General features: G+C 36.7%; 2 protein-coding genes across 2 annotated transcripts; one reads left to right on the plus strand and one right to left on the minus strand.

Moving 5' to 3' along the window:
- The first annotated feature begins 202 nt into the window (after positions 1-202).
- LOC147512095 (phospholipase D alpha 4-like) lies at positions 203-6,397 on the plus strand. Its single transcript, XM_086595063.1, has 2 exons — positions 203-3,618; positions 3,717-6,397. The coding sequence occupies exons 1-2, from the start codon at positions 3,402-3,404 to the stop codon at positions 4,151-4,153; spliced, it is 654 nt and encodes a 217-aa protein (XP_086451189.1). The 5' UTR covers positions 203-3,401; the 3' UTR covers positions 4,154-6,397.
- Positions 4,685-6,610, minus strand: LOC147512096 (nucleotide pyrophosphatase/phosphodiesterase 1-like). The gene has a single exon (XM_086595061.1). The coding sequence runs from the start codon at positions 6,458-6,460 to the stop codon at positions 5,126-5,128; it is 1,335 nt and encodes a 444-aa protein (XP_086451187.1). The 5' UTR covers positions 6,461-6,610; the 3' UTR covers positions 4,685-5,125.
- Between the last annotated feature and the right edge of the window lie 9,807 nt (positions 6,611-16,417).

The raw sequence follows: 16,417 nt of genomic DNA on the forward strand, positions 1-16,417 counted from the left end.
CATTGAAACGGTTGCAAAAAATGCACCTTTTGCAACAAAAGGATAATCACGAGGCAAAAAGGTACTTCTTGCCACATATTTAGTTTGTCGTGGCAACAAGTAAGATATAGCCACCAAACCCCTAGCCGCGGCAATATGTCCGAGGCTAAAAGTCACTTTTTTGGTAGTGTTGCGTCTATGGGAAGCAGTGCAGAAATGATCACAAACGCACATTTACACACAAAAGAAGGAAACGAAGTAACAAATTTAGTAATTAAAATGCTCCATTCAATCATAATTAGATGGCTCAAAATGGAAAGGTAAAGATTCTTTTTTATCTTTTTTCTTTCTTTTCTTGTTTTTTCTCTCTTTTTTATTGGATTGGTAAAGAATATATAACACGTTAAAAATATGGAAGACATTCAATCTGATAAGTGAGATACTTTTTATCAAAAAGTATTTCAAGTCCATGTGAACACATGCATTATTTGTCAGATTTCTGTTGAAGAATTTGAAGCAACAATTCTTCTTCTTTTTCAATAATCAGTAGAACTTGTCCAAATCTTAGCCCATTAAACTCCCTCTCCCAGATTATGCTTTATAATCAGACTCTCTGATACCTTGTGACAAAAGAAACAACTCATTTTGACAAATACCAGTGGCAGGCATACACAACATGCTTCCTTATTCTTTATGCTATAAATATGGAACTGACTGGATGTTACTGCTTGCATGTCGGAAAATATTATCATTAGAGCCCTGTAGGTTAAGAGCTAACAAAATACCTGATAATCAAGAATGTTGCCCGAAATGGAGACAACAATAACATGAGATAATGTGGGCTCAGACACTTGACAGCCTGTATGAGTGAGTTCGACCTCATATCCTTTTCTCCACTTCTGATTTACAAGATGATAATAATGACCCAAGGGACCTGGAAGAATCAACTCAATCCCACCCAATAATTCACAATAAGATAATGTATAAGATCTTAAAACCACAGTAAAGTTGATGCAAACATGAGAGAGATTACTGGTGCGGGCTTGAAAGAGTGAGGACAGTTTCAACCACTCCCTTCCTTAAATGTGGGTGGACAATTGCAGCTCTGGCTACAAAACCACCCATAGAATGACCAACCAAGACTACGCTTCTCGGTAAGCTTCCAAAAGGTTCGGCACCTTCCTTTGACCGCATATCACGTGACTCTTTGTATAGATCCAAAATCTGTGAGTATGATAATAATATAAGTTTTTTTTTTTCTTTTTCTGAAACCCAAGATAATAATATAAGTAATATCATGTATAAGGACAGAACAGAAAGTTTCTAAAATTAAATAGAGAACATATTCAATGGGATAACAATTTATGTATGGGTCAAACATCAAATTTTGATCACACACAATAGGTAAACCATGAGCAAACGTCTCTAATCCTTCATAAACTAATCTTTCCAACCAATTCAAAATTAAAAAACACCACAAATTTATAACACAAGTTGTATGCAAAACTTCTCGTACTACAGTAAAATAGCACTCGAATCCCAAAAGTAGATTTTTGAAATCAGAATTCAACCCTGGCAAAACTGATTACAGTAAAAATATCCCACCATTTAAAAATATAGATGAATCTTTTTGCAGGAATTTGTGCATATTACACCTGAAACCAACTTTAGTCAAAATTGTATAACTGCAGGAACGAACAATACACAGTTAAAACTTGTGCATCCAGAAATTTATTTCCTCAAATCCTTCACCCAATTTTGGCCAAATGGTCTGACGCCTAGTGTTTTCAGGATTCTGTCCTCTTGCCTTAGAGTGCGACCCTCTCTTTCCCTCTATCTTTATTTATGTCGTAAATGACAGATGTTTTAGGATTTTAAATTGGAGAGGGTTACAATTCAGCAACATCCATTTGCAGGTTGAAGATTTGTGCCCGTTCTCCTAAGTAGTGACGTTTGGAATGTCACACTTCTCATAAGTCTTCTTTCCTATTCCAAGACGAGTAAAGCTTCTTCGGAATTGACCTACTTAAGCCCATCTACGTCTGTCACATGCAAACTTTCATGAGAATGCCCCCTTTTTTAACTAGTTTGACTATCTTTTCTGTTTTTTTTTTATCGGTAGAGTATAGATTATATATATATATTGAAAGGAAATAGGATGAAACATCCTATAGTACAAGCTACAAATGTAACTGAAAAAAAAAACATAGTTTGGCTATCTCAACAGTACTCACAATATTTACAACTTTAAGAGAAGGTAAAACTTTTTTGTTGACTGCAGAATTCTTGTATAGCAAATAACTGAAGCCTATTACTCACTATATCAAAAAACTTTGGATTTTGTCATTTAACCTTTTATAAATCTGGCTAAACACGGGTTCCTAGAGCTACACAAGCTGTGGAATCCAGACCATCCCCCATTATTCTCTTTCTAAAGGAATAATCTTTAGAAGGCAATACCACAACTAAGGATTGAAACAAAAAAAAAAGATAATAATGAAATAATCTTTAGAAGGCGACCCCGATACCACAACTAAGGATTGAAACAGGAAAAAGATAATAATGAAATAATAAAAAGTCAACGGGTCCTGGAGGTTTACAGAAAACTAGTCACTAACATAAATGTTTCTCATTCAGTGACCTCAGTATCTTTAAATGAAAAAAGCATCATGCCTGAGGGACGAGGTTAGGTCTAGCGAGATCTTTTTATTCTATATGATTATCTCACAATCTCACATTCCTCCTTATTTGCATTTTTTTTTTTATCACTAAGTGATCCATTAACCAGAACGAAAAGTAAAAAACCTAAAATCAATACAAAAGTCTGAAGGAATCTAAACATTCTTAAGGGTAATTAGATTCTATTCACAGTTAATATAGCATGATTAATATTTTATACTCTAAAAAAGTGTGGGAGGGGGATGTGATATTATCTCTTCTAAACAAGAAGTAACATAATTACGCAGATTTCCCTAGAGACTAGTGGAAAGCACTTCACGAACAACAATGAGCTAAAGCAACATTTCCCAATACGAATAAGCAATGCAAAGTAATACCCGATGGATAGCATATACAACATATTCAGTATGTTCTTCAACTATCTGACTGTCCATGGCAGAATGTTCCTCTTCAAAGTCAACAGCAAACCAATCCTGTCTGTGTGAGTACTGATTGGGTATAACCCCCGCTCCGTAATAAGCTCCAGAGGACCACCTTGATATGCCCTATCAGATTATGCTGCTATGGAACGTACCTAGAGAAATATATGAAACAAATGTACAAACACAATACGATATAAATTTGAAAAAAAATAAAAAAAAATGTAAATTGATATGAAAAGGAGGCTTGCCTGTTTGTAGCTACCACCACCATTACCCGAGAGTGACCCTGTACAAGATATACTACACTGGACTAGACAGACAATGGCAATGATGTATAGATTAATTGGAGAGGCTATCCAAGAGAGCAACGAATCGGTGCACCCCAGAGATTACTTAAATTTTTTCTGCCTCGCAAACCGGGAGCAGGAAATGAAAGGGGAGTTTGTTCCTCCTTATTCGCCCCAGCATGCAACCCAGTATTGGAATGCCCAAAAGCATAGGAGATTCATGATTTACGTCCACTCCAAACTCATTATAGGTAAGTGCAATAAACTCTTAATGGTAAAGTTTAATTCTCTGCAGCTTTGATGCGATCCACCAATTTAATCATGCATTTGTTGATACTAATTTCTGCAGTGGACGACACTTATGTACTAATAGGAAGTGCCAATGTGAACCAAAGATCGATGGATGGAAGACGAGACACTGAAATTTCCATTGGATGCTACCAACCAAAATATATGGGGAACAAATCCGGCCATGGGGATGTTCACGCATATCGGATGTCGCTCTGGTATGAGCATACTGGGCGGTCTGAAGAATCATTTCTAGATCCCCACAGCTTGGATTTTGTTAGGTTGATGCACATGATTGGAGAGGAAGCCTGGAGAATATACACTGAGGAAGAGGTAATGGACATGGAAGGTGTCCATCTGGTTAATTACCCGGTAACTGAATCAAATTATGGTAATGTTGAGGATCTTGCAGAAGGTGGGGGTACCTTCCCCGACACCAGAACCCCTGTAATAAAAGGAAAGAGATCAATAGTTCTACCACCAATTTTTACAACATAAAGAACTCACAGACGCAAAGGCACACACTATTCATCACCATCTTATACCAAAGTCCACTCATTATTGATATCAACAGCCAAGATATAAATTGTTCTGTTTCCATACGACTTTTGCTTCTAGATAAGATAACATTCTAATAGTAATAGAGCAGTGTTATTTCAGATAAATACAACACATAGAGAAATTAAAATTTCCATTGAAGATTATGAATAAGGGTAGATACCAAATAGTTCTCTTTCATCCCATCTAATACAGACTTCACAGCACTTAATTATTGCAGATGATCAGGTATTTCCCCAAAAGTAATCCCTCCCCCTTTTTTTCATATGCAAGTATATGTAGCAGTCTTTGCTACTCATCCTATTTACCATTTGAAAGGTCAGTGTCGCCCAATGTTCCACAACCTCATTGTACGTGTTAGCTTCAAGCTTCAATTCATAAGTGACGTAATCACTGATCGCAACCAAATGTATTGAATACAGATGAATTCCAAAAATGCTAGCAGATATTGTACAAGAAGCACAAACAGAAGACACAAAAATAAGAAGTATAATATGGAACACAACAATAAGCAGATCTTTGCTTGTCATTAGCAAAGATCAGTTGACAAAAAAATATAGAATAGGTTTCTATAGTGCATCTACAATTAAAATGAAAAAAGGCCATGAAAAAGTAGAGCACTTTTTAACTAGCTCAACTTACATGTATAGTCACTTTAAGTAGACCACAACAGAACTACCACTTCATAACACTCATAGTAATTGCAAATATCATCTTCAATTCATGGTGGCAAATCAACATTAGTGGAAACTACTCGTCAAGATACAAATGATAGCATCTTATGTACTTAAAGCGCTTCATTTCGAAATGAAGCCAACCATTTACTAGAATGAGTATCCGTGTGTAAAGATCCATATCCACTGTTCTCAGTTGTCCTTTTGAGTGAAATCGATGCCTTGTAAAACTTGAATCTCACAAGCTTGGCAAAAGTAAGGACTTCGCAAATGTAGCTGTTCCATTATTGGAAGCGCGTTGTATCTCCAAAACTGAAGTAACCATGTTGTAGATTTGAACATTCTCAAAAGATGGAACCTTACGACCCCTTGCAAATTGAGGTCCATGGCCAATAAAAATAGTCCTCATAGAGAAGAAAGCGTTATCATAGCCATGTGCTCCTCCACATTCCTTCTGCTTTGAACCCTTCTGCTCCACCTTAAACCCTTCTTGAACCAGTCCTATTATAGGAGGTATCCTCTCACTCGCACTGTAATGAAGCCTAGCAGGTAAGTCCTCCTTTAGATACACTATCAAATTCTTCCCATTCTGAACCTTTCCAGAACTTAATCCTTCCATCATCTTGGAAACTACATCTGATGGCAAAACACCAACAGGAGGTCTAATCGCAAGTAATGGACTATAAGACTGAATCCAATCCTTTGGAATATCAATCCACTGAACCAAATCTTCAAGAAAGATAAGCTTCTTATCACAAGTACCAACCATCCCATGATCACCAACCATAATAATGGTAACATCCTCAAACACCCCTCTTTTCTCTAACCCTTGTATCAACTTCCCAATCATTCTATCAATATTAGCTACTGCATCCGTTATCTCTGGATCATCAGGCCCAACTTTATGACCCTGATGATCTGGATCCTCAAAGTACAAAGTCATAAAAGCAGGAATCTCATCACTAGGTAGATCAAAATATCCTAACACAGTATCAACGCGTTCTTCAAATGGAACAGAACCATTATAATGCTGACAAAAATTAGAAGGACAAGTCCATGGACCTTTCTTTACCTCAGAACCAGGCCAGAAATAAGTAGCAGCTTTCAATCCATTATTCACCACAGTTTCCCACAACGGTTCGCCTAACCACCAATGTGGTTCATGACTCTGCATATTAAAACCTTCACCAGTAACTGGATCAAGAAAATAGTTATTAATTATACCATGGTAAGCTGGATAAAGACCAGTGACAATGGAGTAATGGTTTGGGAATGTTAAAGTAGGGAAGACTGGGATTAAACCAGTCTCAGCTTCAGTTCCGTTTCTGATCAGTCGGTGGATGTTGGGAGTGGGTGTCTTGAATTGGTACCCGAACCGAAACCCGTCTGAGGATATCAATATTACAACTGGTCGCTTAAGATTGACAAGGGGACGAGCAACATTTTTGACAGGATAGGAACCTTTAAGGGCCCCACTGGCAAAAACAATGGGTGCTGCCGCTATGGAGATACCTATCAGAATAAGTAGAAGTTCACTTATTGAAGTGAAGGAAATTACGGACTTTCTTGCCATGACTTCTTTGATGGCTTAAGTTAAGGGTATATTAAACCAACCTTTTATAGAAGCCTCTCCAAGTAGAGGTAGATGCCAAACATTCGAACCTCATGGCCTGTGTAAGTGTAACATGCAAAAGTTAAAAGCTCTGTGTGAGGGAAAAAACGTGCGCCACAAATATTTTTTACGAAATCGATCTTATTGGTTACTGACGTGGCGATAAAATGAGAATGAGTTATTGAGCGAAAAACAAACTTCTCGTCCCAGACTCTTTCTCCATTCTTCCCTTTCTTGTCTCTTCTCTCATGTTCGGATGTTCCAAGTGCAACAGACAGTATTCATCTAATCCATCCCCATCTCCCGTTCCTTTTTTTTTTTTTTTTTTTTTTTTTAAAAGGCATAATAATTTAATTCACACTTTCCATTAATTGGTTCTATGTCTTTCATTCGTTTGAGTATCCACTATTTTTAAATCTGACTTCATGGAAACCAAAATCTCGTCTCGACTCTCGTCTCTTAGTTTTACTGATTGTTTTTTGACTCAATAACTCATTCTCCTTCATTGCCATGTCAGTAACTCCAACCAATAAGGTTTTGTGGTAGATCATGTGTGACTGTCGCGCCTGAAAAAAATAAGTTTGGGCATGAAAAAGAAAAGAAAACGAGAATGGCAAACAGTGGTGGAGCCAAAAGCCAACAACACCAAACGCTCTTATTTGGTTATGTAACCTCTGTCTGAAGGGACCCCTGTTTGAACGTGTTTTTCATTTATACCAAAATCTAGGGTACGCCTGGTGCACCGGTACCCTGGCTCCTTGTCCAAGTTTTTTTTTTTGTCATATTTTTGGTAACGGACTAGGTAAGTTTAATGATAATTAATTAAAAGGGTGAAAATGTAATTTACATCTTAGATTTTAAATTAGATTAGATTTTGGTTTGGATATTACACGAACCATTTCAACTAACAAAAATATCAGTCTTTCTCCTCCCCTAACTTCATTTAATACAACCATCGTCGATTGTATTTCGGTCAAAAGTCCATCTTACATTCTGACACACTATCAACCTTTACAGTAACAATAAGGTTAGTAAACTGGTTCCTCAACTGAAAGAAAGATTTTTGAAGCGTGTTTGCAATTCAATTTGCAATTTGTGTTATAATATGTTGAGTTCTTAGGGTTTATTTCTTAATTTTGGAGATTCATTCTCATCCCATGAATGACATTCTATGTATATGCTTTATGAGAACGAATGGTACATATAATATATCATTCTAGTGGATAGTTCAGAAACATTCTCCCAAAAATAGATGAACGATAGATGACAAGTATCAACCTTGTTAGACAACATTCTCCCAAAAAAGGAGGGGTGCATTCTATCTATTTGCCTTCTATGAAGAAATTGTACATATAATATATCATTGTAATGAATAGTCCAGACTTCAGAAACATTCTAGAGGCAATAATGAATGATAGATAACATTTGTCATCCTTGTTGGACAACAAAAAAGGAAATATGCCTGGACGGGGCTGTAAACCCATATTAAGAAAGGAAATTGGTAGAGTAACCATTATGACACTGCCTTTTTACTAAGTGGGTGCCAACCCGTTTTGTTGGGGGTAAATGGCCGCGCCCCCTCTCTAATGTCTTACAAGTATTGCCATTTAGGGGTGTAGAACTGTGTAAATTTGTGTTAAAAGTCTCCATTGGTTTTATGTAGTGCGATCCTAACATGAATCATATCTCCAAGGACGACGAAGAATGGCTTAGAAATACATGTTCTGACAGTTTTAGGTCTGAGGAAGAGGATGAATCAAATGTTTCCATGGTTGATAGTGAAAATGATGAAGTTACAGACACCAGGGATACATTTGTGAGTAGGCTAGAGACTGATAGGCTTTATGAAGAAGACAAAACAACTTTTTATTCTTTGCAGTTCAAAACTTTGGAGGAGGCGTACAAACTTTATAATGATTATGCCAAAGTAGTAGGCTTTAGTGTTCGTAAGGATACTTTGAGAGTTCGTAAAAATGGTGATCGTGTTAAGCGGAGATTTTTGTGCTCAGCTGTAGGTGAACGAGATCCAAAGCGTCTCATACCGAGGAAACGCAAAAGAGCACCCAAAGCAATCACTCGATTTAAATGTGAAGCTCGATTTGAGGTTGGTTATGATTTCCAAGCAAAGTTGTGGATTGTGAAAGATTTTGTTGGGGATCACACACATTCACTTATGTCGTATGCAAGCTCAATGTTCGGTCGATCACATAGAAAAGTGCCTCAACATGATTTGGAATATGCTAGGACTCTGAATGATGTGGGCATTCGTCATTGAAAAATAATGGATATCTTTGTACATAGAGCTAGAGATTTCTCAAATGTTGGCTTTATGAAGAAACAGTTGTATAATAAATTGGGGTATGATAGGAGAATTTGTTGTATTGATGGCAATGCCAACACTCTGCTGGGTTACATGGATAGCAAGACAAAGGCAGATCCTTTCTTTCACCATAATTACCAATTAAATGAGAGCGGGTAGCTAGTTCGGCTATTTTGGGAAGATTCCACCTCACATATAGATTATAGTTGCTTTGGTGATTTGTTGTTGTTTGATTTATCATACAGGAGCAGTCAATACAAGATTCCGATTGTAGTGTTTGCTGGGATCAACAACCATTGACAGACAGTAATTTTTGGTTTTGCATTGATGACAAGTGAGACGGCGGAGTCTTATAAATGGGTATTACAATAATTTATTGATGCAATATACGGAGAGCACCTAAAATCTGTGATTACAGATGGTGATCTAGCGATTAGTGAGGCTTTGATATTGACTCTCCCAAATTCGAAGCACTGTTTGTGTTGTTGGCACATCATGAATAATTGCCTCAAGAATGTCCCCAAGCAAGGATTTTTAAAAGCCTTCAACTCGATGATGCATATGAAGTGCTCCCCGATAATGAATTTGATAAACGATGGGAAAAGTTCGTGGAAAATTATAAGGTTGATAAGCACAATTGGGTGGGAATGATATGCAAAAAGGGAAAAGTGTCAGAAGCTTATCTCCATGGTTATTTCTTTGCTGGTTGTAAAAGCAACCAGCGGCGTGAGAGTATAAATTATGTTATACGGCATCATGTGAGGTCCGCATGCGGTTGTTTGATGTTTTTGGGAAATTGGAAATTGCAGTTTGGAATATCTGCTAGAGAGAGCATGAGGAAGAGGTGAAGACTATAACGAGCATGCCTGTTATTGATACCCACTTAAATGAATATGCAAAACAGGCTGAATCTATCTACACTCGAGCTTGTTTTGATGTTTTCATGATGGAGTTAAAGCAAGAAGCTATGTACACTGTAGAGGGTAGAGAAGATGCGAGTGAGAATGTTCGCATGCATACATACCGTGAAGTCGTCATTTAAACAGACATAAAAAGTCAATTGTGAAATACAACGTCCTAGAAAGGGAAGCTAATTGCTCATGTGGACTATTTGAGTCATCCGGATTTCCTTGTAGACATATAATTTCAGTTTACAAATGTGAAGACGTTCGACAAATTCCGCAGAGTTGCTTTTCTAGGAGATAGACCTAGGTTGCTAAATCAGTTGTTAGAGTACCCAATCCAAATGATTCTAATCGGTCTACCACAGCCGTTCGTTATGGTGAACTTACAAGCAACTGCAAAGATATATGTTTGTGGGCTTCCAAAACTCAGGGAGACAGTGAAGCCTTTAAAGTCGTATTAGTTTTTTTCCAAATAAATGACGAGACTCAATCTACTTCGGATGGCAGGCCCCAGGTTCACTCTGACATACCTTCTACTCATGATCGAACTTATAGAATGGATGAGACTCCATCAACTTTTGAACGCAGCCCACCAATTCCCTTCGAGTTTCCTTTTACTCCTCCTAAAACCACACATCATCAATCAGTTAATGATCCACCACTACACCATAATAGGCTATTTGCAACGGCAAAAAACCATTGAGAATAATTTTCGCAACACTTTTTAAGCGTTGCAAATAGGGCGTCGGTAAAGTGTTGAAAATATTTGCAACGGTTAAAAAGCGTTGAAAACGAAATTTTCCAACGGTTATTAACCGTTGCAGAGTGACAATTACTAACGGTTAAAAAGCGTTGCAAAAGAAATTTTCCAACGGTTATTAACCGTTGCAGAGTGACTATTACTAACGGTTAAAAGCGTTATGTAGTTTGATTTGTAACGATTATTGATGATGCTTTAATATTTATTTTTTCTTGCAACGGTTTACAACCGTTACTAATGTGTTGATATTGTAAAAAAAATTATTTTTATTTTTTTCTTGCCCTAAACCTGCACCTCCTGATTTCATATAGAAGCAAAGAAAAATACCAATGCTTTTTCATACTATTTGACAAGTAAAATAAACACAAGCAAATGCCTGAAAAAACATATATTCATTGAATCATATATATAACTTCAAAAGAGTTTTGAGGGTTACAAATTCAGATTTACTAAGAGTTACAAATTTCTATACGATTTTCCAAGCAATTCCAAATCTTCAAAATGCAATAACAAGCATTAGTGACAATGGCTTCACTCAATATAAATCCTAGTGCCGCTCCACAAAGCCCATCTAATTCCAAAAAAATCACAAAACAAATAATGAACTCAGAAAAACAATCATACTAATTAAATTCATGCAATTAATTAAATACTTGATATTAATTACTTGACCAACCCCCCTAAAAATAGACCATTTGTTGTCTACTCCCATATCTCGGCGACATAAACAATGATTACATAAAATCGGTGCATAAAAAGAAAACCTTGTAGTAACTTGATGAGTTGAAAATTGAGAAAATAGAGAGTGGGGTTTAAGTTTTTTCCTTAACGAGGAGCTTGAAGTGAGCCTGACTCATCAGATTGGGAAGCAATTCTTTTGGCCTTCTTGTTTTTCTTTCATAAAATCGATACCTACACAATACACCGAACGACAACAAAATGATCTATCAAGCTAAGAAAGAACTTGCACGAGTGATATGTCTTACATGTAAAGGGTCCTGTACCCATGACTCAAAAATAGATTTCCGAAAGTCCACATAAATATATTATGAATTAGCTCACTTATGCAAATCTCATCAGATATACAAATGAACCTGATTCAATAGCAATTCACATACAGGACCTTTATCGATCGAAAAAGAAAAACTAACGAGTAAATAGGAGATTACCAATCAAAGGATCATTTCCCTTAGAAAAGTCTTTCATGCCCTCCTAATATAAGAATTCCCATACAACTTCTCCACAGACGTTCTTGAGGATGTCAAAAGTTTCCCATACCTACCTATATATGATTCCTATCTCTTGAGAATTGCACTAAAATGTGGGATTCAGTGGTGCAAATTCCCTCATGCAATCAAACACACCCTAGTTCTCAAGCCACTTTATAAACAAATCAAGAGAGAAGGACACAAAAGCAAATAGATTCCTATATCAACGACTCATTGTATATTTAGAACATACCACTTTTTACCTTCAAACATAACTTCTCATAAGTCATATCTAGCCAAAAGAAAGACTTAACCATTGAATATCACCAAATAACCAACGGTGATTAGTATTTGAAGGAATAATTAGTGTTGATGCAAATGATGAATATCTTTGTATTATCTGTGAGGGCTTGCCAGAAATACAGCGCATGGTATCCTGGTAATTAGATCAGACCAATATAAACAGCTAGTGCAATACAGAGAAGTCGACACACTTTCAGATAATAGAAATGAAAATAAAATATGAAGTTTTCAATAAAAATGTCCAGAACCTTGACTTGATTGTAAACTTAAATATTCCTAGTACATATGAAATACTTCAGCCACTATTGAGTTTATATTTTAGGAAATAACTAACAGAAAAGGCAGTATAAAGAAAATAAAACAGTGAGAAAAAACCAAGCAATACCTTGGAAGCAAAAAGAACGAGATCAAGTTATGAGAAAGTGAGTAACTCCATGCTTATATTGTTTTGTAGTCAGAAAGAACAGTTCTCCATCACATCTTGCCCCGGGCTTTATCAATATATCCAGTCTAAAGTGGAACGTTGAGACCTCCAACTGGTAAGGTCTAAAAGAACTGGGAAAACAATGAATAGAGATTAGTACAAGAAAATAGTAAAACACTTCCAATCTACAAATAAGATGTTCCATAGTATATATTCAGTGCCTCGACATACATCTATGAGCAAAAGAATAAACTGAGGTTGGGTAATCTAGCAACCTCTCATAACCTAAATTTGAGTATTTGACATGATAACCTATATTTTGAGTATTTGAAATAGCACAACTTCAACATTCTTAAGCTACTACAACTAAAGAAACAACCAGGAATCTCATCGAGTTTTAGCGACATCATATCCCTGACCCCAAAAATCTCACCATAGAGTGATACAAAGAAAAGATATCCATTATACCAATATATAAGAATAAATTATAATTTCATTATGAGAATCTTGAGGAACTTCATGATAACCAAATTTACGTGCTATAATTTAGCCTTTCTTCATTACACATGCACATCCATTGCAAAAACACATTCTAGTCATAATTAAGTATAAACACATCTTACACAAGAGGAGGTCTAATATAAATATATAATAAATACTTAAATAGTAATCAATAAAAAAATGGCATAGTTACGTGTCCTCATCATATCATACTATATTGTATCATACAACGATAAAATAATGTGACCATATTGGGTACAGATGCTGCTATATATTTCGGTGGAAGAAAGTAATCAGGGGCACACAGAGACGAGAAAAAAGTACCAACAATATTAAACTTAAACGTCTTAGCAGAATACCATAATGTGCATAAGTTGCAAACAAAGTGCAAGTCTCGACATATAGTGTTTAAAAATAATATTTTTTTTCCATTGCAACTTTTCCTTTTCTACTCCAACTGGAATAGTGGCAGATTATTTGAAAAGATGTGTGGCCGTGTTAAAGGGACAATGAGGCCACGAGATTACCGTGGTTGCATGAATCCCAAAAAAATGTAGATGGTTTAGTTTGATAACGTGTAAATGAATTAGTCTTAAATTTCTTCATCAAATCAAATCGCCGTGTTTCACAGCCATATCATAAACTAAAAGGCATGACAAACTAAACATCCAATGCAGATAACTTTATTGCCCTTACAGACTAACTAGCATTTATGATATGTCATCCAGAATTACCAACACAAGTCATTTGACAAAGATATAAGAAATAACATGAAGAAGAACTCACAATTTTTATCAGTCCTCACTCGACAATTCATTATACTTCATCGGCCAACTCCTCTGAATCAGAATCACTTGCAACATACCCTATAACCAAAATAAAACTTAAATTAGTGAAAACATTTTTTTTCAACAAAACACCAAGTAGCCCAAGTAAAAAGAATCTAACTCACCAAGACGCTTATCGCCCACTTTCAAAGCCGCTGATCGAACTTTAGAAGCTTTATTTATCCAAATTTTCCCCTGTTTATATTCCAAACATAAACAATACTCAAATCTTCCAAACAAAACAAATAATGAAACAATTCAAAATATATATATAAAAAAGTATATATATTTACCATTTTGGGATCTTTGGGGATACCATAACCACTGAAATACATCTGAGCAAGTAAAACCTGCATAGCAGTATCACCAGCTTTATAGAATTTATAGAATGGGAACACATTCATAAGTAATGAAATTTCTAGAAAAAAATTATATCACGATTGGCACGGAAGTACAATCGATGTCATGGCATCCTTCTCGAGTGCCGACCACCGGGGACTTCAAAAGCCGGGGCAACATCGTTACTCTGCCATTAAAAGGAAGACAAACTTTAAGAAGGAAGCAAATAAACCGAATGTGATCAATTACGGTAAGTAGCATGAGAGACGTTCATAAGAAAATTAATATAAATACGTCTGGGTGAATCGGGGCGGATAACGAAAATCACCTCCAACATATTCGTAAGCCGGCTCCTGTGGCCTAGGAACCGCGGCATGTCGGACGAGAAGAGGCTTTTTGAGAGCCAAAACTCCTCATGGTCAACCCCCGAAGCCGCAAGTACAATGCGTGGAGCGATATAGTTTTCCTATAATTTTCAAAGACGGTCGGTCACGAGTTTACATAGCAACTAAGGTATGACTTGTGCAAAAGTGAGCATAAAGCTTATTTGTCTCAATCGCAACAACCTCCTCCGGGATATAACCATTTAGTACGCCCAAAGCATATTAAGGGGCCAAAAGTGGATTAGCCAATGCTCGGAATAACCAAAGCCAGAGTGAAGCCTCCATAAGTAAGCCCCGAGGGTTGTTCTTAATTTCTGCAATCTCCGCTTTCACCTTCTCGAGTGCATGCATCGAATATGTAAATTACCAAGTCATAACAAAAAAATAGGTATTTCAAGTATTAAGAAGAAAGAGAATTCCCAAATGTAAGCTTTAAATTACCTGTTCATTAACTTACCAATCTAAGAAAACAGGGTTTCTAACACTATCAATAAAAATCCAGTCCAAACCATTGTCCCTAACTCTGTAACTCCCAAGTAAGAACAATGTAAAACCACAGTGATCTCCTACTATGTAAGATTTAATGCACTTAACCGTTCGACGATGGAACGAGTAAATGAGAGCGAGAATAATCCGCAGACATATGCTTGTACGAATCAATGCTACCAATAGCTCCATCACTAAGTAAAATGATTAACTTACCAATAATTTCTAACACTATCAATAAAAATCCAGGTCCCTAACTCAGAACTCCCAAGTAAGAACAATGTAAAACCACGTCTCCTACTATGTAAGATTTAATGCACTTAACCGCTCAATGGAAAATCGAGTAAATCCATCACTAAGCTCCATCACTACCCCTAACAATATAAATAAACATGATAAGAGCTAACAGATTAGCTAGGATGAAAGAAATTAATCAAAACAGGAGCATTTGTATCACGGTCTAACTTTTGAACCAAGCTGGGATTCTGCAATTCAAACAAAAAAAGAAGTGGTTATTTATGAGTCATGCCACAGTAGAAGGGAAGTGGATTCTCCAAAATAAGACATACCTATTCTTACCATGACAGCAACACTCATTCCAAGGTTCCATCATTCTCCCTCCTCCTTTATCCGGGCTTGGGACCGGCAGCGCAAAGACTTTCACTACTTTGCACTGGCGGAGTTAAAAACGGGGTTATCTCTTCAACCTGCAAAAAACATAAAAACTTTCATAATATAACATTCAGACAATAAACATTCTTATAAACCATCATACCATCATAACAAGCTATAGTGCACAAGTTCGTTATGTCATTCTTACATCTTGCAAAAGGCTCTTACCATTACTTACATAAAACATACTCAAAAAACCAAAATAGATGAAGTTTGCATATCCCACACAATAGATTACTCATACTGCAACCTTGATTCAAGCCAAATCAAAGGCCCCCCTTCAACAAAATCACTAAGGTCCGAGCAGCCAAATTGAGGTCCATCATAAATAGGAGCATTGGGAACCAAGACTTCCTCGATGTAGATCTTTTTCTCCCCTCTAAGGACGGTTCTGCCATGGCAAATATTAGGGGTGGTTGTCATAACATATCCCCTAGCAACCGAACACCATCTCTACCTAATAGGGTAACCTTAAGAGGTGGACTCAACATTTCCACAGAGGGGGTTCGCAGGAGGGTTCCGATTCAAACATATTCATTAAATTCTGTTGAGGCGGACGGCGGAACTGAGTTGGAGCCAACATCGGTTCCGGGTGTTGTATCCCCACGTGGCGGTTGACTATTCTACATTCCATTGTTGGTTACAAGCTTAAGCATATCCTGACAAAATGAATGACAAAACTAAGAATTATATATATGATGAAAGCAATAAGTTTTTTATTTAAGGCAAACTCACCATCAACACACCCTCAACTCTAGCTATGGAGGACTTCATCTCACTCATTTCACCC

This window comes from Coptis chinensis, chromosome 3 (genome assembly GCF_015680905.1).
Source record: "Coptis chinensis isolate HL-2020 chromosome 3, ASM1568090v1, whole genome shotgun sequence".
Classification (NCBI taxonomy): domain Eukaryota; kingdom Viridiplantae; phylum Streptophyta; class Magnoliopsida; order Ranunculales; family Ranunculaceae; genus Coptis; species Coptis chinensis.

Bases quoted from the DNA above. Each gene is read 5' to 3' on its own strand.
- LOC147512096 (XM_086595061.1), bottom strand. From the start codon at position 6,460: ATGGCAAGAAAGTCCGTAATTTCCTTCACTTCAATAAGTGAACTTCTA.
- LOC147512095 (XM_086595063.1), top strand. From the start codon at position 3,402: ATGGCAATGATGTATAGATTAATTGGAGAGGCTATCCAAGAGAGCAAC. The intron at 3,619-3,716 runs GTAAGTGCAATA...TAATTTCTGCAG, and splicing joins CCACTCCAAACTCATTATAG to TGGACGACACTTATGTACTA.